At 38.1% G+C, this 21134-nt stretch overlaps 3 protein-coding genes across 6 annotated transcripts in view; 1 reads left to right on the top strand and 2 right to left on the bottom strand.

Annotated features, from left to right (window-relative positions):
• Nucleotides 1-609: 609 nt before the first annotated feature.
• LOC135641749 (photosystem I reaction center subunit psaK, chloroplastic-like) lies at nt 610-1450 on the bottom strand. Its single transcript, XM_065157436.1, has 3 exons — nt 1296-1450; nt 1141-1221; nt 610-1024 (listed from the first exon to the last, which is right to left on the bottom strand). Exons 1-3 carry the CDS (start codon nt 1374-1376, stop codon nt 797-799), a joined length of 390 nt encoding a protein of 129 aa, XP_065013508.1. The 5' UTR covers nt 1377-1450; the 3' UTR covers nt 610-796.
• A 592-nt stretch (nt 1451-2042) lies between these two features.
• On the top strand, nt 2043-6595 carry LOC103989561 (single myb histone 6). 3 transcript variants are annotated; one of them, XM_009408438.3, is made up of 9 exons: nt 2043-2209; nt 2896-2964; nt 3305-3502; nt 3700-3920; nt 4835-4919; nt 5163-5246; nt 5454-5801; nt 5994-6042; nt 6120-6595. In XM_009408438.3, the coding sequence occupies exons 3-8, from the start codon at nt 3353-3355 to the stop codon at nt 6006-6008; spliced, it is 903 nt and encodes a 300-aa protein (XP_009406713.2). In that variant the 5' UTR covers nt 2043-2209; nt 2896-2964; nt 3305-3352; the 3' UTR covers nt 6009-6042; nt 6120-6595. The 3 variants fall into 3 exon arrangements, with proteins under 3 accessions (XP_009406713.2, XP_065013611.1, XP_009406711.2); XM_065157539.1 differs by lacking the exon at nt 2896-2964 and having other exon boundaries at nt 6158-6595; XM_009408436.3 differs by lacking the exon at nt 2896-2964 and having other exon boundaries at nt 2044-2209.
• Nucleotides 6596-7153: 558 nt separating this feature from the next.
• LOC103989562 (187-kDa microtubule-associated protein AIR9-like) overlaps nt 7154-21134 on the bottom strand; it is a 28195-nt gene continuing 14214 nt past the window's right edge. For both annotated transcript variants that reach the window (XM_065153172.1, XM_065153173.1), the window contains 19 exons: nt 19993-20120; nt 19674-19842; nt 19111-19229; nt 18803-18971; nt 18520-18604; nt 18369-18442; nt 18163-18282; nt 16935-17130; nt 16711-16832; nt 16406-16613; nt 14750-14823; nt 12084-12222; nt 11831-12012; nt 11219-11374; nt 9940-10071; nt 8920-8978; nt 8252-8284; nt 8013-8144; nt 7154-7791 (listed from right to left, as the gene is read on the bottom strand). In XM_065153172.1, the coding sequence (XP_065009244.1) occupies nt 7615-7791; nt 8013-8144; nt 8252-8284; nt 8920-8978; nt 9940-10071; nt 11219-11374; nt 11831-12012; nt 12084-12222; nt 14750-14823; nt 16406-16613; nt 16711-16832; nt 16935-17130; nt 18163-18282; nt 18369-18442; nt 18520-18604; nt 18803-18971; nt 19111-19229; nt 19674-19842; nt 19993-20120 (2474 nt within the window). In that variant the 3' untranslated portion in view covers nt 7154-7614. The remainder of the gene's footprint in view (nt 7792-8012; nt 8145-8251; nt 8285-8919; nt 8979-9939; nt 10072-11218; nt 11375-11830; nt 12013-12083; nt 12223-14749; nt 14824-16405; nt 16614-16710; nt 16833-16934; nt 17131-18162; nt 18283-18368; nt 18443-18519; nt 18605-18802; nt 18972-19110; nt 19230-19673; nt 19843-19992; nt 20121-21134) is intronic.

Consider the following 21134-nt stretch of genomic DNA (forward strand, 5'->3'; position numbering starts at 1 on the left):
AAATGGTAATTAGGCAGTCACCTTCCTTCGTCGCGATTGGAGCGTCTCTGGGACCCACTTGGAGATCGAGAGGCTGACTCCTTCCTTAAGAAGGTGAGGACGGCAAGTCGGTCACGCGCGTGTACAAAAGTCTTATCGCTTTTCTTTTTGTTTCTGCATTTTTTGACTCACCCAACACGTACCGGACTTATCCGACATGGGACCCAACTAGTCTCCAAATACCATATTGGTGATACCGCTGGTTGTTTAGAGACGGGTGGCCAAAGTGCACACTCTTTTTCGAGAATTAACAAGACCACAAAGTGCACCCTTTCCCTTCGTTGGGTGCGGTACAGCGCGGAGACCACGAGAGCGCGTGGATCACGTGCGCACCACCGGGGAATGGGAGAGTGAGTTTTGTGACACATACGGAACCGTTTGGTTGGTCTCCACTTTGTGTATCGAGCCTATGAAATGCCAGTATTATGAGAGTGAGTTTTGTTTACTCATTCTTGGATTTATATTGTATCTATACAATCATAAAACTTTGTTGATTAAATTGAATTATTGAATAAAAATAGGCAACAAGAATTAGAATGTATTCACAGACTGATGGTTGAAAGTTAAATGTCCAAAGTGAAACGAATGGGATTTAGATGATACTTCTGTACTTCAGGTTCACAACAAAGAGGAATAGAACGTCTGACTGAATTGAACCGCGAGAAGAAGAAGAAGAAGAAGAAGAAGAAGAAGAAGGCTTCACATGTTGCACGACAAAGAGTGGCATTGACAGAGAGGCATGACAAAGTCGCTTCTCTCATAGGGCGCCCAGGTTCTTGAGGCCTAACACGACGCCGACGCCGATGATGTGGCCGACGACGCCGCAAGCCAAGGTGTCCGCCATGGTGAATCCGGCGGGGTCGCCGGTCTGCAGCCCGGAGTCGCGGACCTCCAGCTTCAGCCCCGCCGTGGCCTTCCTGTTCGCCGACGGTGCCAGCCCGAACCTCCCGGCGAACAACATCAAGCTCGTGCTCGTCACCATTATCTGCCAAACACAAACATCACAGTCATTTTACACGATCGTCTCATCTGCATTCTCCAACGTCCGTGCATGTGCCAAATCCATCTATAGTGCGAGATACGCATGAAGTTGGAGCTCACGATGTTGGTCGGAGAGCCGATGAAGTCACAGCGAGCGCCCAAAGCTCCCCGCCCACGCTGCTTGAGTTGAGGCAGCATCACCTACCAAGAACACGAGTGCAGAATAAGAAATGCAGTCGAGAAAACATTGAACCAGTGCTTGTGAACCCGCTCACCATGGATGGCTGGACCTTGAGGCCGCTGAACTGTGGGAGGGCGGTCATGGCTGCAGCTGGAGAGGCGAGCTTGGAGGCCATGGCTTGTCTTGCACCGCAGGGATCAAGCTGCTTCCTCGGCTGTCACGCATTCATCAGGACCTTAAAACATGAGGTGGAGATCTTGGAGTGTCAACCTTGTGGACTCAGGTAGCCACCATGGATAAACCTTAGATTCTTGGTGCTGAAATGGCAGCCTCTTGGTAACCTGAGCCAAGTGGATAAGATAGTGTTCGAGTGATTTGGTTCGATCACTACAATTTCCTATTTTGGATTTCAATCATGCCTATAAATTCTGGACCGAATGGGTCTGTCGGATCATAAAGATATTCTTGACTGATTTGAATGAAATTTGCTAGACTCTTAATTTATCACATTAGATTTTTCGAAAGACACTATTACATAATGAAAGAAAATAAAATTCTATTACATTATTTCTTCTTGAAACGTGTTTGCATTTTATCTATATATATTTGAAATACACATATATAATATTTTTTATCTATATATTTAAATCTCAAGATAAGATATAATTTATATTATATTTGTAATTTTGTTATTAATCACTGATTCGATTAATTGGCTATCGATTCAACATTTTTATATCCAATCCGATCTAATAATTACGATTTTAATATATTATTATATGTGTGTGTGAGATTTGATCCGATCTACCGGGCGGATTGAAGAGCCAACATGTTAGGGTTAGGTTAAACTTGGTCCGGTTAATTCTGGGTTGGGTTTCGATCTGCAACTCATGGCCACCGATCGCTTGGAAGAGAGACTCGGGAGAAGACGAGGCTATATATTTTTAATCGAGGGTTAGGGTTACACAATTATCTCCTCCATGGCCAATTCCAAGACCAAGACCGGAGGTTGTTTGCTGCTGCTAATTGGTCTTTCTTAGTTCTCTCGGTTTGATGGTGTGCTCGAACTATCTAGGGTTTTGTTTCCTTTGAATTGTTGACCTATTGTTTTGCACGGAGTACTTCTTTTTGCCGTGACTTATTTGGCTGGATTGCCGTTCAATTGTCTCAATTCGGACCTCCATTTTGGGTTCTTCGGGAGAACTAGGGCTTTCCGTTGGATTTCGAACTGCTTGAAATTAACTGCGGAATTGTCTGCCGGATTCTTTTTTCTTGTTGATAGTTGTTGCGGGGTTTGTGTTGGTCGCTTTCCTTACATGGAATCGGGACTTCTAGTTTTGCTTACTGACAAACTTGTGGAAGATTGACCTTATTCCATCTCCGATTTCGAGATTTGGTAACGTGCTTGTCGACGATAATATCTGATAAGTTATTCATTGATTATGATGTTGGGTTTTTTTTTTTAAATTTCTTATTGTCCTTTCAAAATTTTAGCTCGGTGTTTGTTTCTGCTTGATAGAATTTGATTCCTGAGCTTGTTATGGTGATTTGATCGTTTCTCCTTTCCTTTTTATCTCTTATCGGTAGTCTGCTTCTCAATGATTTTCTAAAGTACTTGTATGTAGGTTATCTGATGATTATGGCTGCTTTGTTTTAAGAGCTATATGTTATCACTGAGCTGTTGTATTTTGCAGAAATGTTTACCTTTGCGCTTTTTTGACTGCTTGTACGAAGGTTGCATTTTAACTAAGGAGTCCTAGAGAGTATGTAGTGCGGTTATTACTTGTACATTCCATTACTATTTCACTTGGTTGTTTTTTTGTTTCTTTCGTCATATCTGTTAAAACTGTGCTTTGTGGGAGTAATGGTGTTGGATTCATGGGCATGGAAATTTGTTGCAGATGTATGGATCATCATGAAGCTGATGAAGTCTGGTTGATTTTGTTTTTGTACTTTTGTCATTGATTTCTCTCATTTTAGAAAATGACATTATTTTTATCAAGCTTCACACAATTTGATTGTGGAACTTGATTTAGTTTGTGCATCTTCTTTGTTGGTTTCTTGATGTTTGACTTGGACATCCTGCTGCTGATATGTGATCAGGATAGTGTGCTATCAAATGCCATTATAGAAGATTTTGGTTTCTTGTTAATGGGCGCACCCAAGCAAAAATGGACTGCCGAAGAGGAGTCCGCTCTCAAAGCTGGAGTTCGAAAGCACGGGGCTGGAAAATGGCGCACAATATTGAAAGATCCAGAATTTAGTGCTACATTATGTCTGAGGTCAAATGTGGACCTCAAGGTAAAGTTTCTTGTACATTGTTTAATCAGACAAAACCTACTTTTCTTCTTCGGGTTTTTTGCTGTAAAATATTTGAAAATAGCATCTTCTGTCATGTAATAACTCGAGACAGTATATACATATGAGATTTAAATTGCTAAGTGAATGCTTAAGGTATGATTTTTATTTTTTCCATTTGTTTTATCTTCAATGGACAGGACAAGTGGCGGAATTTGAGTGTGACTGCTAATGGGTGGGGATCTCGAGAGAAGGCCAGAATAGCCATGAAACGGAGCCAACATATAGTTAAGCATGACAATAGCCCAAAGGCTGTCAGCACGTCAATTGAAGATAGTGATGATGAAATACTTGACATCAAGCCTATTGCTGTGAGTAGTGAAAATATTCATGTAACTGGTCAAAAAAGATCATTCTCACGGTTAGTGATACTAATGCTTCATTATTTCTCTTTTCCATTTAGATCAATTTGCCTCATTTTTTTTTTCTTTCTAATTTTCATGTTTATTTAGTGTATCTTGCGGCAATTATGAAGTTTTACTTATATTTGTTACGGATTGTGCCCTTTTTATGGTCTTATATTTATGTATAGAAAACAGGTAGATAATTGACAGTAAAGGTTGAAGTCATTACTCGTTAATATACCTCAAACGTGGAACGTGTTTGGTGACTTTGGAATTCCCTTCTCTACTTCAAAGGGTGTAGATTTGACTACACCCAATTAAAATACATTCCCCTACACTGCATACATTCCCCTACACTGCTCGCCAACTTGGAATTTAGTTCTCTGCATGCATTCCCCTACACTGCTTACCCCAATTAAAATACTTAGACCTCCCTATGTATTTCACTAAATACTTTTATAAATATATCTCATTACTAGAAAATGGAAAAATGAATGGTTAGGATCAATGAGTACAACAACACATACTAAGATTAATGAGAGTTGCAAGGATCCATGGTGACAAAACAATTCAAACACTGCACTTGATGATATGGACTTTCCCGTATCTATATGTACCCTTATTGTCTTTCTTAATTCTGCATAATCTTTCCCGTATCTATATGTACCCTTATTGTCTTTCTTAATTCTGCATAATAATGGTGATGGTAGTAGTAAGACTTCTAAATGTAAATATATCTTTTTTTTTAGGTAAAATATAAGGGAGTTTATGCATTTGAACTACATAAGATTCTAACCAATTTTCAACATTGATTTCATTCTGATGAAGCATGTTCTAGAACGCTATCAGAACAGCATCTTGATCCTTCTGCTATCCTTTTTAGTTATCACTGATGTATACTAATTTATATTTTGCTTAACTATGTATGTAGGATAGACAATCTGATATTGGAAGCTATAACGAACTTGAAGGAACCCACTGGATCTAACAAGACAACTATTGCGATGTATATAGAGGTTTGTATCAATCCTGAGGCTAAATCCCATTCTCCTAGCTCTCTCAAAGGGAAATGTGATGCAATCTTATAAAGAAAATGTTGATTATATAAATATTATGTGCAGGTGCTATCTTTTCACTGATAGGGACTAGGAACCCGAACATTTTTCAAACTCACAGAATCATTGGATTAAAACAATAAGTTTAATAATTGCATACCTCTTGTTTTATTTGATCATAGATTTCTCTCTACCTTCATGTAGGATCAATATTGGCCTCCTCCAGATTTTACACGATTATTATCAGCTAAGCTGAAGACATTGACTGCAAGTGGGAGATTGATTAAGGTAGTAGTTTTTTTCCTGGTTAAATTTATGTGTTAGCAATGTCGTGAAACTATGGAGTTTTGGCTAATGGATAGTTTATGTGCTTATTGCTGTTGAATAGAAAATTGTTATGTATGCTTGCATACATGTTCATGCCCTGAAGTGCCTATACATGTCACTCCTCCTTTTGTCTAAATGGCCAGAATTATCACCTACTTGCCCTTTTAGGTCAAGCGCAGGTATAGAATAGCACCAACATCAGCTTTTCAGAAAGGAAAATCATCTAATATTTCTATTTATGAGGGAAGACAAAGGGAGCCATCCGGATCAGTAGTTGATGACTTCACACCCCTCTTGAGATCTCAAGTAGATGTTGAATTAGCACGGATGCGAAATATGACTGCACAAGAGGCAGCTGCAGCTGCTGCTCAAGCTGTTGCGGAGGCAGAAGCAGCCATGGCGCAAGCTGAAGAGGCAGCAAAGGAGGCAGAGGCTGCAGAAGCTGATGCAGAAGCAGCACAGGCTTTTGCGGAGGCAGCAATGTTGACTATTAAAAACAGAAAAACGGCTGACCTGGTAATATCTTTTTTGGCCATAAGTATCATGTAACTATTTTGTCAGTGCATATATGAAGTTTTTGCTTCAATTGAGTCGTCCAACCTATGTTTCATAGTTTTTGTTTAATTCATCCAATTCTATGAAATTGAATTCAAACATATCATACTATCTCTTTTGTCATAGTAACTAAGGTTTTTGTGAAATGTGCAGATAGTCCGAGCTTGACAGGAATCGACTGGTCAATTTAGCTTTTCTCCAGGTGCAACTTCACCAGAGATACTATAATTTTAGTTTCAGTATTAATGTGGATATGTTTGAATAGCTAACGTGATGCAGATTCACAACCAACAATGACCCTTGGGAGTCAACCTCAGGACTCACTGGGCCGTTGTTGGTTCCATGGTGTTGTGACTCCAAACAATTGTTGTTGTATATGCTATCGGAAGACCAAGTGTATGGAGGAGGAGAGCTGGTGCTTCAGAGTGAGATCTTCCAAATTGGCTGCTGATATTGTGTGCTGCCTGGACTCGCCAAATCTGCAGATGCTTGTGTAGGAAGCTGAATGATTGCCTATGGGAGATTGTTGTCTGTAGGGAAAATCTGACATGGTGGAACATTTTCTTTCTCGAGTTTGGATTAGACTATTTAGAGCAATGGGGGGCTTAATTATACCAATGGAGACAGCAATTGTATTAAAGATCTCACAAGGAACTCTCGATTAGGAACACATTTTTTGAGACAACATAAAAATGTCCTTTGAACATTGATGATGCATTTAATGTATTCAGATGCATTATCTTCGGTCACTTTCATTCTCCTTGTTTACCACTATATCGCTGCTTTATGGATTATTAAAAATTGTGCAGTAAAAGCTTGGTGAGCATTGGTAGGGCTCTGAAGACTTACCTGAGACGAATACTTCTCAACTGCCCCTACTTTGGTACAGGACGTGGAGGTGAGTGTCCTATGAGCATATAATACCTGAATTAATAACAAACGTAGAATATTACATGGAATAAATAAATTTATCCTGTTTATTCGTGCAGAAAGTTCACATTATTAGTTTTTTAAAGGCATTAGTTTTATTACTGACAAGTAATTTCGTTCAATGCGTTAAAAGCTAAACTGCCTCGACTCGGTGTAATAAAAAGAAACAAGTTAGGCCATAACAATGTCTGGAAATAGATAACAAAACACCGAATCAATCTCAATATTCTGTTCCTAATTAATAATCCAAAAAACATGAGCTACGGTCCTCTAAAAGTTCAAAGAAATGATAACTTTCACATATTAAGTTTTGATGACATTTGGGTCAACTTTTAATAGTATAACTAAGTATTAAATACACTACTGCACCTGCCAGATTGATATTTTGGCCTCGCAATGACATGCCTCAACTTGAATAATAAGAAACAACAGTACAAGATAGGATGAAACACGAATTGTGCTTCAAAGGCGTAGTATGGATACCTCGAAGAAACATCTCAAAAAATTCCTCGCAACAGTCTTATCGTAGTAGACATATCAAACGCACAAATCATCAAAGGCACATCATAATTCACAGCAAACAAGTGCAGTCCAGCGAAAGTATGAGGCCGATGGGTGAATGATTGATAAAAAGTGCTTGTCCAGCTTCCTCGAGGTTGGACATTTTGCATCCCTACCAAAGATCGGGACAACATGCACCGGCAATCACATTGAGAACCCGTCCAAGGCTGGCGTCCAGCAAGTTCAGGCAAAAAAAGAAAAAATCTCCTCATGGTGCATTGCAAAAAGATATACTGAAGGGCACCTCCACATTCTTCTGCCCCGTCTTCTAATACCAAATGCATCATGTCTCTGTCTTGAGAAGTGAATTAAGAGAAGTGCTGTTGAACCGCTGGGCAAAACCTCTTATTACAAGAACAATGACATCCCGCATATGTCGAGTTTGCACCATCAAGTCCATTTCATTCTCATTGTCAACTACAATCTTGAATCGGTGTTGGTCATTCCGATACAGTTCAACCTGCAAAAGTACAATAAGATGTCAACACTCATATAAGCACACCTAGCCCACCCTGCCACTTTCTGCTACGCAACTAGAAGCTACTGAAACAACATATCATAAAATTTTAACAATATCCTAATGTTCTAACAGTCTTACAAGTCTTCATCAATAAACCTTATCATGCTTCTCAATGTCAACAATCTCAATCTGCACTTCTATGAGGTAACAAGATAGCTTACATGAAAAGGCGGGGTATAAGTTCCACGGATTTCAGTGTTTGGAAAAGAAGTCTTAGAACCAGGTTTAATGACCTTGACCCTCTTCCTGTTGACTTCTAGAATTCTTCTCTCCAGATTCCCTACACCTGGAGCCTGTTAAAGTGATGAAATTACAGAAAAGGGGTTTTAGCAGACCTCATCCAATATCCTTTTTGATGCATGGTCGTCTGTGATAGGGAACATAAAATGAATCAAACTACCTCTTTTGCAGATCGATCTTTGTCACATAATACCTGTTTCCAATGTAAAATGGATTGTCAACTTCCCAATTCAATAATAATAATAATAATAATAATAATAATAATAATAATAATAATAATAATAATAATAATAATACTAATAATAATAATAATAATAATAATAACAAAACAAATTCATAAACAAATCCCCTATTCCAGTAATCATCTTGAAAGATTAAAGTTATTTCATATGTTTTGATAAAAATTATATTCCAGGATAAGTCAATGAGATAGCAATCACAGTATCAGTAGTCAACATGTTGCTTGAATTCCTTATCTCTGGCTACTATACTAAATTCTAATTCTATGCTACAGATATAAGCACCCATGTACATTAGTATTGCCTGGCATGATGCATGCCACATGCCATGCCTCATCATGGTAAGTCAAGATTCTGGCCTGCACTTTTGATTGAAGTACACAGTCAAGCACTCAATGTACTATGTACAGGAATCTGCTGGCATGACAACATTGCATACCTTGTATGCATATGTAAATAGGCAATATTTGAGAATAAAACCAGAAAACACAAGGAGATGTTCAAGGGTAAATCTGGTTTCAAAATAAGGTTTCCGACCTACAAAATATAGAACAAGGAAAAAAAAAATTAAGCAGCAACATAGCAGTACCTCAAATTTCACAGATTCAAGTTCCAACTTCTGCTTCACTTCCTTATAAATATCAGGCTCTGAAAATGGACAAAAGAGGCCATTAAAAATAATAAAAAGAGCAAATGGTCGGAGAAATTATAGCTACTGATAGATCAAACTTATTTAAAAAGTCAATTCACTTGATTGCCCACATCAAGCATTTGTCAGCATTCACACAGAAGAAAACTAAAATTTCTCTGGCATATTTTGAATATTGAGGCAATAAACAGAATGAATTAAATAAATTATTATTGATTTGATAGGTCTACGGTAACCAACCATGAAAGCCTTTGGCAATTCCGTGCTCTCAAAAGAGTAGCATGTTTTCCAGAACATGTACCTACCATGTGTTTTGACAGAGAGCCGGGCCCCACATGGGACTCATCTCTCAAGGGAGGTACATGAGGAAGGTAAAACATAAACTAGTAGAAAAACATTATTTATAAATAGAATTCAACAGTTAATATAGCATTTGCATATTTGCTAATGTAATTAAGTAGTTTAATTGCCTACATTTGTGATTACAGTTTCCAAAGCTAAATATGGTAATTTGCATTCGCAATTGAGTCCTGGGAACAGATGATCTCATGGAATATGATGATCAGGATAGATCACAGAAGATATGATCATCTTCAAGCTAGGTGGTGGAGAAGGGCAGTGGCCACAGAATGGTGAGAGAAAAAAAGATACTGGTGTTCAGGAAGGACGATGAGAGGGGTCAAAGTGGTCATAAGCAATTTCAGAAGTAGTGGCTCTCAAGCTGCAAGTAGCCCACATTTCCACATGAAAGGAATTTAGCCACATCGAAATGCAGCCTGGAAAACTTAAGTAACAGCAACCAATGCAACCCCTAGTTATCCGTAGGCAACCAAACAAATGGACTAGATGAAATGCTTAGCATTTGCATATTCAGGCAGCCATAGTTGAAGTCTCTAAATCATCATACTGATGAGCAATGAAATAAAACACATTCATGCTCAAGTATCTAAATCATCATACCAACTGAAATTGGGTCCATTGATGCAGATACAGCTTGTCCCTCCATTCCATCTTCTCTTATTGGCGTATAAACTGCTATCAATCTGTATCCTACATCATCGACATTAGCTTCGTACATCCTACTAGTCTCACCTGTAATGACAAAAAAAGAAATAATTACTGGCAGTTGGAACCAGCTGACTACATTCATGTTGTGACACGTAGCATTCCAATTTTCTTGTCTAAAAGTTTCCCTTTAATAAGTTACTTCATTCTATCTACCAATGACATGTTAGGATTCATGAAGTAAACCAACTAGACATTTATGTTCCAGATTTTCCATATACAAAAATTTGAGTTCCAGAAGCATGGGTTTGCCAGCCAGCTGTTGAACAGTTCATATTGTGCCATGCTGGCATGCCAAGTATGTGCAGTTGAATAGAAAGCAAAAAAAAATATATTACAGAAAAAACACACAGAGAAGACTACTATGAACGGGACAGATCCTGTCACATTGACCCTCTCTCTGACAAATCAGAGAATAGGAAAAATAAGAAAGAGTAGCAAAGAAAATAGAAACAAAAACCCCACATGATGACAAGAGTGAGGAGAGGAGAGCTTACTCAGCTTATTTCTGGCGATAAATGAAAACAAATGACAATAACCAGAGGTGAGGAGTAAGTGCGAGAGGAAGGAGGAGGATAAACTCAACTATTGGAGGAGGCAAAAAAAAAAACTAGAGCCACATTTAAGATGTTTGAACGAAGAAAAAAAGTACTAAAGAAGAATTTTGTCTGCTTCTGAGTTTCTTTCTCAGACCTCACGTGCATGTGTGCACACACACAAAGAAACCAAAATGCATCTGCAGGAAAACATCAGGTGATCAACCCACAACCTTCCAAAATATACATAATTGAAGTCAGATCGAGGGTATATAATATATTAAAAGTACATGAACTGCCCACTAGGCCACTCTTCTATATGAGAGAAGACTTGTTGCTTAAATCATGCAATGAGACTGGTTATGTACAATATTCTAAAATAAGGATGGACATAGCAGGAAAATTTGATGAGTTTAAAATTCCACTGTCCATCCAAATGTAGCTGAACTCCATGTTATGCAGAACATATTTTCATCTGATAACAAGAATATAAATGCAGCAAGATTAATAAGAAAATTTAGTGCATAATATAAAATAAAAACTAAAGCGGCAAGAGCTAAGAGTAGATGACACAGTTAACTAGCTTCCATTTTCCACAAATGGAAACTGAAGTTATTTGAGTAGCAAGTCTGTTATACCAGGTATTGAGATTAAATCAGGGCTTCCAACCATTGATCTAAGCCACTGGATTCTGCTCTTGCCTTCTTTACCACCACTATAGATACCTCGAACAGCGAACAAATTTGTGTGGTAGCCCCTTCCTTCAATCTCCAGTTTATCAATTTTAGGAATTCCTAAAAGCAGCAAAAGTTGTCATTTTGCAGACAAGTGATTTAAAATGTAGCGCATCTTATCAGGAGATTCTGAATCTGACTAAAGAACTGGAGAATTAGCTTAGTTGATACTTCGTTTTCAGTAATTAAGTTCTGTATGGTAAAAATCTACACGTAAAAGAATTTCAATAAAACAAGTGCTCCACACCAGCATTATGATGTTCTTCAGGACAAATGTGTTTTATATAAGCAAACAAATATTGTTACTCAGAAAAGGTTGCATAATTATTTGCCACTTGATAAAGTATTTCTAGAGAACTTAGGAGAATGGCATCATGATGAAAAGCAGTTGGCATAAAATACCAGCAGTTACTCATATCTTGCAAGCAAAAAAGGCAACAAGCTTACTGTTGTTATAAGTTCAATATTTTGGGCCCAGTTCCAACTAAAACTAAGTGGCAAGATGATGAAGAAGACCTGGCAATACAGCAGAAGTTTGTGCCGACACAGTATTACTTGATCTTCCGAACACATCTGTGACAGTGCATTCACATTTCAAACTTCGGCCTATATCCTCAAACCGCACTTTATATGAACAAGAAAGCTGAGATGGCAATGGTTCAAAGGACGAATGCTCTCCATCTCCTAATGAATAAAACCTGTTCTCCAAGATTATCATTAAACAATAGATGTGGAAATTTTGGTAAAAGTAACTTAACCTGAATATTACCATTGGTACTTAATCTCTTTCTTGTACTTGTTCCAGACATGCTGCTGAATATCACTTTTAGGAATTAGTTCAACAACTGTAATCATTTCTCCTTCAACTTCCTTTCCTTTAAAAGAAAGCATATCAAATTTTGGAATCTCTGGAGGAAAGCAACAAAATATTTACTATGAGTTGAAGATGAACATAATAAGGGCATAGTTTAAAGAATGCAAACGAAAAAACAATAAAATGTTATGTATGTGCAATAATGTCTGTGCCGAAACATACACAAAAGTTTCAATATAACAATGACAATAGTTTAGACTTTCTAGAATAAATAAGCTGCAAACTAGATACTAACACCAACAGACCCTCACAAAGTCTTTTATGTAAAGATATGAACCATATAATTGCAAGTGCCTATTATTTGAGGCTCTCCCATTCAAGGGGTAGCCTAGTATTATTCTAATGAAATGTGCAAGAAACAACTAAATACTAATACTATTCAGCAATGCTTGATATTAATGTTTCTGAACCACAAAAACATGTGCTTCAATCTTTCATTGACAAGTGCAATTTAACAACTTAAAAATATGTGCAGCATCTAAAGCTGAAAATTAGATATTTGTTAGGTTCTCCATCTAAAAGTTGAGAATTGAGGAAGAGGTCTACCTATTTTTCATAAGGGTAAGGAGAGAGGAGGAATCATCGGTTCGACTTTCCTCTGTGTTGTCGACAAGAAATAGGCCTTCTTCAGCCTTAACCCTTATGTGGCACTAATTAACACACACCACTGGGCTGGTAAAAGATATAAGACTCTCATTGACTCCCCATATAAGGGGTACCATATCCGAATGAATGTGTTGTTCCATTAAAAATTGCATTTGCAACCATGCCAATTTTCACTAGACAGTACGGCACCAGGACATAGCTTCAGGCTATGCCAAAGGTGTCCCAGTTGAACCTTTACTAGCTACAGGCACATGCTTAGTATAGGCCCTCTAATGTCTCTTGCCAGGACAGTACCAAAATGTTTTATGCAAGCAAATTTAAATCCCTTTGTTTCAACTACAAGCCAAAGTTGAAGTTAGCAACTAAGTGTTAGGATCAAGAGCGGCACTAAGAGGGGGGGTGAATTAGTGCAGCGGAAAACTTTCGCGGTTTCAAAAGTCTACGTTTCGATTAGAACCAATTCCGACGAAAATCGTTTCATAAGGAGTTTAACTTGAAAGCATATATGAGTGTAGAGAAGGCAGAAAGAAGGTAATGTAGCTTGCAATAATGAAACATGCACAAATTGAAAAGCAAACCAGAATTTGGAGTGGTTCGGTCTTTATGACCTATAACCACTTTCGGATTCCTCCTCCGTTGAGGTCACCGACGTCCACTAAAGGCCTTCCTTCAATAGGCGAAGACTAATTACCTCTTATAGCGCTTTCTCCTTTTCACAGGTTTAGGAGATAACCCTTACAAGTCTCACACTTCTCTAGAATGATCTCAAAACTTAGAAAGGGAGGAAAACTCTAACACTTGTTTACAACATTTTTACACCCCAACAACTCAAGATTATCTCAATGCTTTCGTACCCTTTCATGCAGAAAAGGGTGGGGTTTTTATAGGCCCCAATGGCTTCAAAAATAGAGCCAAAAAGTGTCTAATCTCGGATTTCCGGGGTCCCGGCGGTACCACCGCTTGACACCTGACACTGGGCGGTACTTCTGCTCAATCTGAGTGGTACTACCGCTCAGTCTGGGCGGTACCACCGCTGGCAGCAATAACTGCTGGCGGTACCACCGCCCAGACCACCTGTGGTGCTGCTTTCCAAGCGGTGCCACCGCTGGCCAGGAATTCAGCAGCTTGGTTGAGCCTTGACTCCGACCCAAACTAGCCCAACTCAAGCCCAGTTGGCCCAGTTGATGGGATTACCTCCTAAATCAACTCTAATTATTGTTCTAACTACGATTAAGGCAAGTATGGTCCGATACGTTGATTCTTCACTCGGCGATCTTTCGGCGAACTCCCGACCAACTCTCGGCTAGTCTTCCAGAGATCTCCCGATGAGCTTTCGACGAGTCTTCCAACGTGCTTCCGGTGATCTCACGATGAACTCTCGGCGAGCTCCCGGTATATCGTCTGAGTCGTCGACTTCGGCCCATCATCTGCTTTACGCCTTACTGCTATCGTAGTTGTTCCTGCACACTTATCTCAACAAATGGATTAGATCAAATAATTTACGAATTGATTTCATCATCAAAATCCGAGATTCAACACTGAGGGCATAAATGTTATCTCAAGCTCAGAGAGGAAATAGTAAGAGTTCCTTTCTAACATGCAACGGTCCATACCGGGGAAGGAAGAGCATGACCAGATTTACTATTTTGGGAAAAATGAACTTCAACAGCACTGGCAGATGGTATTTGTGACTTGCAGAGTAAACAACAGTCTTAGATTAAAAGACACCTTGTCCATTGCACAATTTCATGGCAATGATTACCACTATCAGAGAAGAGAAAACAAATGTATATGCTAAGAGCAAGACTAACTAGAGAATTTGTAGGTTTCACTTCTTCTGTAGTTCATTTCATTAACAGCGAATACGAATCAGACAAGCTCTAGTAATAAGCATCTGAAAATCAGACAACTGTAGTTGCTCCAAAGACAATGGTTTTGACAAAACATAAATATACCTGGGAGAATTACATCAGTTGGTTCTGATAACTTGAGTTCTCCTACAAGTGCATCAAAACGAACAGGAATATAGCTGCCAAGTAACATTTGAAGGTCATTTTTTTTTGTACAAATTCAAAGATTAAACGAAAATATAAAAGGAGAGAATCTGAAGCATACACAGCTAAGTTAAAATAAACAAATTAAAATACATATAAAATGACAAATTAAATCATTAAAAATCTATTCAAGTAACTGGCAATGTGAAGCATGATTGTATATGATTTTTTCCTCCATCAGACCATGCACGTTTATAAATGTGAAGCATGATTGGATATGATTTTTGCATTGTTTCATTTCATGTATCATCCAACCATTCTTTTATTTTTGATGTCTTAATATTGTCAATAGTTTCATTTTGCTCGAGAACAGGCAGATGAATTGTCAGTTATAAACAATTTATATATTGCACTAATAAACACAAAACAAAGGAATTTGCTGAAGGAAATTGAATGGGCCCTCATGTTAGCTTCCTGAACCACGTCTTACTGACATAGGCTTTGCCAATGGGAACACACACTTGCACAAGATAATACAAGTGAAAAGCCTATTTGAAGGTGCTATGACAGTTGACACGTACAATTTTGTGCCATTTATGGCACATCCTGTGGCCAAGAGTCCTGAATTTAGTAAATAGTGACTCAAAAACTAGGCAGGTTGACACACTGATCTGAGTAGGCACCAAGTACAGATGCATAGATTTTCGTTTCACACCACAAGTTCTAAAGTCAAGATTCTTTAACTAGAAAGTGATACTCCCACATAAATGATATCAAAGATACTATACAAGGTTCGAAATTTTGTACCATACCGGTGTATCGAGATTTGCACGGTACGATACGATATGGCATACCGAATGGTATATATATATATTATAAAAAAAATAAAAAATCAATATATAAAAATATAACAATAATATTAAAAATATTAAGAAAAGGCGTACGTAACCTCGGCGACGTCGCCTGCTCCTCTTCTCCTTATCGCCTCGTCTATAGCATTCAGCGAAGAAGGCACGAAGATGTCGAAGGCCGCAAACGTCTCTGGCCTTCGACGACGAAGGCCACAAAGTCGCAGATAAGGCGATGAAGGAGATCGCCTCTTTCGCTGCTCTAGCCGCCACCTCCCCTGATCCCCACGCCTCTAGATCCTCCTCTTTACGACTCTCCTTATCGTTACCTCTTGGATCGGGATCGTTGAGGGAGGGTGACATCGGATCAAGATCGAGAAAGGGCGTGGAAACAAGTTCGCGCCAAGGTTCTCCCGATTCTCCCTCTTCTTCAAACGCCCTCCCCTTCTTCCTTCTTCGACGCTTCTCCCTCAACCTCGTTGCAACCAGACTGATACCGCCCGGTAGCAGGCAGTAATCGACCTGTTTCGAGTGGTAACAATCTGATACAGAGTTATATCGAGTGGACCGCTCGTCACGGGCAGACCGGTACGTATTGCCCGGTACGGGCGGTACGATTCGAAATCGCAAACCTTGATATTATATACCAAGTTAAATCATTATCTATAACAATTGGCACTGATAGTATAATTAGTGACAGCAGTCAATAATATTGTAATAAAATTAATTATAAAGAATAACAAATATATATTAACGTGCAAGAACTTACCCAAATAATAGACGGCAGTTGTAATCTGAATCTTTAACCTCATAAATGGTGGAATTGGCTTCAGTAATAAGAACTATAGTTCCTTCTTTAGTTTCTCTGTACCAACTATACAGGCTTGATCCCTCATACCCACCATAATATTTTCCTTCTCCAGCATATACACCTGAACTGAGCTCTTTTATACATACTTCCGAAACAGAAGGAAGAGCTGCATATTTCAATTATATCCAAAAAATAAGGAAAAAAGGATGCCAAAAAAGAGAATAATAGTCCAAACTATCAAGATGAATGCAAATCAAGACAACCTGCCATGACCACATTACTACTAAAAGCGACTAATGGCTTGCCCAGTTTCCCATCCGTCCGTGTAGGCACCCAGTATAGGGCTAAATAGCAACCAACATCTTCAAATGAGGGTGTGTATGTTCTGCTTGGAGATTTCAATATCCAATTAAAGGTAATCTTTGCTATAAAAGACCCCACATAAGAAACCAAACAGTACAAACATCACTTAAAACAAACAACTCACAAGGTTTCTCCAACAAGAAGAATATCATCAGATGAAGCAGCTTTATTTACAAGTTCTGACTCATCTATCTTCTCTTTGGTTCTGTACCAAATATATTTCCCAGTTCTCTCTTTCCCACCATAGTATGACTTCAGGGGAACAATTTCTTGATCCTCACAGCAGCTTGGTAGGTCAAGCTCAATGCCCTTTGGATCCGCTGTGTAATGGACAAAAAGTGACACTGAGTGACTCAATCATATAATAGTTATTTTTATATTTTATACAAATCACAATAAAGAAAGCATGCTCATTTATTTTTATATTCTATACAAATCAAAATGATAGTTATTTTGATGTTGTGTTGCAGTGCAGTAATTCCATTCTCTCTAAAATTTTTCGGAGCAAAAATATTTTGCTTCCAAAAGTTTGGAAACAAAAATCTGTAATCCATGAGCTATGAGATTTATAATCTCACTTATTAATGCCATATACTTTCTTTATCTCCCATTTAACTTCCCTTTTCAACTTCCTTTTGTTTCCAAAATATTGTAGAAGATTAAAAGGCTAGACAAGGTCTTGAAAAGGGGGGCATATGCTCATTACAGTAGTTAGAAAAACTGTGCAATGCATTGACACATGATACGATGGGATGTACCAACAAACCGATATGTACCGCCCAGATCGATCGCTTGTCAAACTAGTATATACCGCTCGTACCGAGCAGTATGCCGTGGCACGATGAATCTTGGTGCAATGCATAGTGCATAGGATCACCAAAGAATTAATGAATATTCAGTACTATGAGAAATTAGTTTAATTTATCCAACAGAGGATCTATTTACTGCTACTATTAAATTTTAACAATGTCCAAGCTAATGAACTTAAGTTTTTAACAAATATTTGATTTGTGTCTGATCCATATTTATACGGTTATAAAATTAATCCATTGATTTCCAATACTAAAGTATTTTCACCATGCACCTATGCTGGCCACACATACACTTATACGTGGCTGGTTCTGTATATGCATAATGTGCAGCACAGACGTGCTTTAGGACAAATTCATGCTGGCAAGGTGTCAAGTGGATGACAATGCCACAGTTACATATATAGCATGTCTGCAGCAGAGACTCCACAGCATGCCAAATTGGTGCAAGCACAGTATCGAGAACAGGATGTTTGATAATTTAATTAGCAATGTAGATGGACATGATTGAATTAATTAATTTCAATGCAAATAGGCAATTACCAGGAACTATGATATCTGAAATAATGCTCTTTGGAGATCCTCTTGCTCCATCCTTCCTTACAGGTGTATAGACAAGCTCAATGCATGCACCAACATCATCGATACTCAAATCAAGGTAATCTGGAGAAGTTGTTTCATGATTATCCCATATCAAGTCTTGTGACATTTTAAAAGATGAAAATTGCTTAGAAATTTTATGAGCGCACCATTAGCACTAATTCTATCCTTTGCACCATTATCCTTCACCCTAAACCATTCATGTATGCAGGTCCCTCTTTTACTGAAGTAAATAGGCAATTAGTCATCAGACTGACAAAAACATTCATTGAAAGTTGATCATCATTAAAGTGGTCTCACCCTCCATTATACTCAGCGATAAAACTCAAGCTGCTTCCTTCAATAATTGATCCAAGAAATTCAAGTGATCGACAAGATGGTGGTCCTACAAAAGAAATTTGGTGGAATAAGTCCTTACTAGAATATCTATCAAAAATATGAAGCAAATGGCAAACTTAGCTAGAATGTTTGATTCTTCCAAGTCTCAAGGTCTAAAGAGTAATATTCCAATGTAAAATCAGGGCATGTAGAAATTTGTATCTCAAGAAACAATACATGCTTGATATTGCAAGAAGAGACATACCAGGAACAATGGGACCAATACATTCTGAAAGAACTGTAGGACCATGAGCACAGTCACTTCGAACCGGTTCACATGAAACAGACACTAGAAAGCCAATATCATTGACTCTTAGGGTATATGATGTAGTTGTAGCACTTTTGATTTCATGCTGAATACCATCAGGACTCGTCTGAAAAATGGATCATAAAACTTAATTAACATGAAAGAGCTTAATGTTAAAATGAACTGGACAACCAGAAGTCAGAAATAGCTATTGGAATTTTGCAAAAATTAGAAAGAACAGACAAAAACTGGCAACCCCCACTGACCAGGAACCAACGGAAGACAGAATCACCTTCTTCTCCACCCCAATATCTTTTGTCAGCACACAATGTGTTTCCTTCAACAGCCTTGCCAATTATCCATAGCGAAAGCACTCTTGGACTTCCTGTTGGTTAAACAGTTAGTACAAGGGGCATTGTTTTCTATAATTATTTGGTTTACAAATAGATCTGTTTGTTGCACGCAAGGAAAAAAATACAACTTTCAGACGGGTACTTCATTTTTTAGAAGAATGTCTACAACTGCTAAATATTTTTTCAAGATACAAAGCAACTAAAAAAAATATTATAATAAACACTTATCCTTTTTTTCTTTATTCTGCAACTAAATGCTCAGCCGCACATTTGCTATGACTAAGGTTTTGCTAGTTCAAATGAGATATTGGTATATTTATTTCTTTGGCTTGGATAAGATGAACTATTTACTTCTACCATGCTTTTTAGATTATACTCAATATACAAAAGAACATCCATAAGGATTATGTCTACAAAAATGCTTAGGTATGTCGCGTCACAATTAAAATTCATAAAATCAAAGGAAATATATACACCTGGACGAACTTGTTCTTGTCCTAAGAAAGTTCTTGGCTCACCAATGATTCCATCATCTCTCACAGGAGTGAATTTAATAGAAACATATTTGCCAATAGCATCTTTTGTAATCCGATACTGAAGCAATCCTGATGCCTCTGGTATTAACACGCCTTTACTGGTTTCATTCTGCAACATCCAAAAGTCACAAACTTTTTGCTAAAATAGAAAGTGACACCCAGGCAATTTAACAAAGGCTAAATAAAACTGATCTGAATCAGATTATTGGTCACAGCCATTACAACATGAAATTTTAACAAGAAACAGAAGAAGACATACTTCATGGAGATACCAATTGAAGATACTTTTACCCTCATGGCCCCCAATATAACTATATGATGTTGTCAACATCTCACCCTCAGAAAAAACACCAGTTACAGACAGAAAATTTAGGCTTGGTGGAAGAGCTGCAAAAGAAATGTAAGTTCAATTCAAAGTTTCAAACTGCAAAGATAGCAACTAACATTTCTGGACTCAGATATGAAATTTTCAGCTCCATGCTACAGCAGATAAAACTAGATTCAATGGACTGAGACATTGACACATTTATTTTAAAAGCAAAGCAGTTGAAGTTCGATACTGAACCTACACACCAATTGAGGGATAAGAAAATATGAATTAAGTTTAAATTCTTGTTAATGGTACTTGTCCACCTCAATGCTCAATTAACAGTCAACGTCAGGTTTTCATGTCTCAGGTAAACTAATTTTATTTTGAATAGTAATACCAATGAGCCATATGTTCACTAGCCAGAATCCTTATTCGTACGATATGGTTTTCCTCAAGCATCTGGTCCAAAATCCACTATACGTGAGTATCATCTTCATTGTTTTAGAAAATGATTCGAGCACCCGCCAAGACACTTAGAACACAGGGCATTGAGTTTCTTCAACAATTATTGCTTTAGGTGGCTGGATACTAAACAAATTCTTAATATCTTCGATTGCAACTAATCAACCTGGCTCGGTAGTCACTTATGTAATGTAAGTGGATCGCGCAGTGGCAATTTCTTTAATGGGCTGTGTACTTGTTAACTTATTTTCATATAATCTATAAGATTCCCAGGCATCCCAATACCTATTGATGGCAATCAGATGGCCAAGAACAAATGGTGGTGAACTTGAACTATCAGTAAGGTAAAGGATAGTCTTCTTGAACTTTTTTTATTCCGTAAGTTTCCTACAATGCCAACAGCTTTTGTTGTTGCCTCAGCTAGAGATGACAAAGATGACTGCTCTTATAGTGCAAGTCCAGTAGTTGCAGTGGCTGCAAAAGAACTAGTTATTGCTTGCATCTGCTGCTATTGATTAGATGACCTCAATCAAACAGCTATATAGATGCCCACCCAGAGTCTAAATGGTCAATGGCACTTGGCCACTCATTTGGCGCACCTATGTCTTTCTTATACATTGATCTTCTTA

Source organism: Musa acuminata, chromosome BXJ3-6 (assembly GCF_036884655.1).
Source record: "Musa acuminata AAA Group cultivar baxijiao chromosome BXJ3-6, Cavendish_Baxijiao_AAA, whole genome shotgun sequence".
Lineage (NCBI taxonomy): Eukaryota > Viridiplantae > Streptophyta > Magnoliopsida > Zingiberales > Musaceae > Musa > Musa acuminata.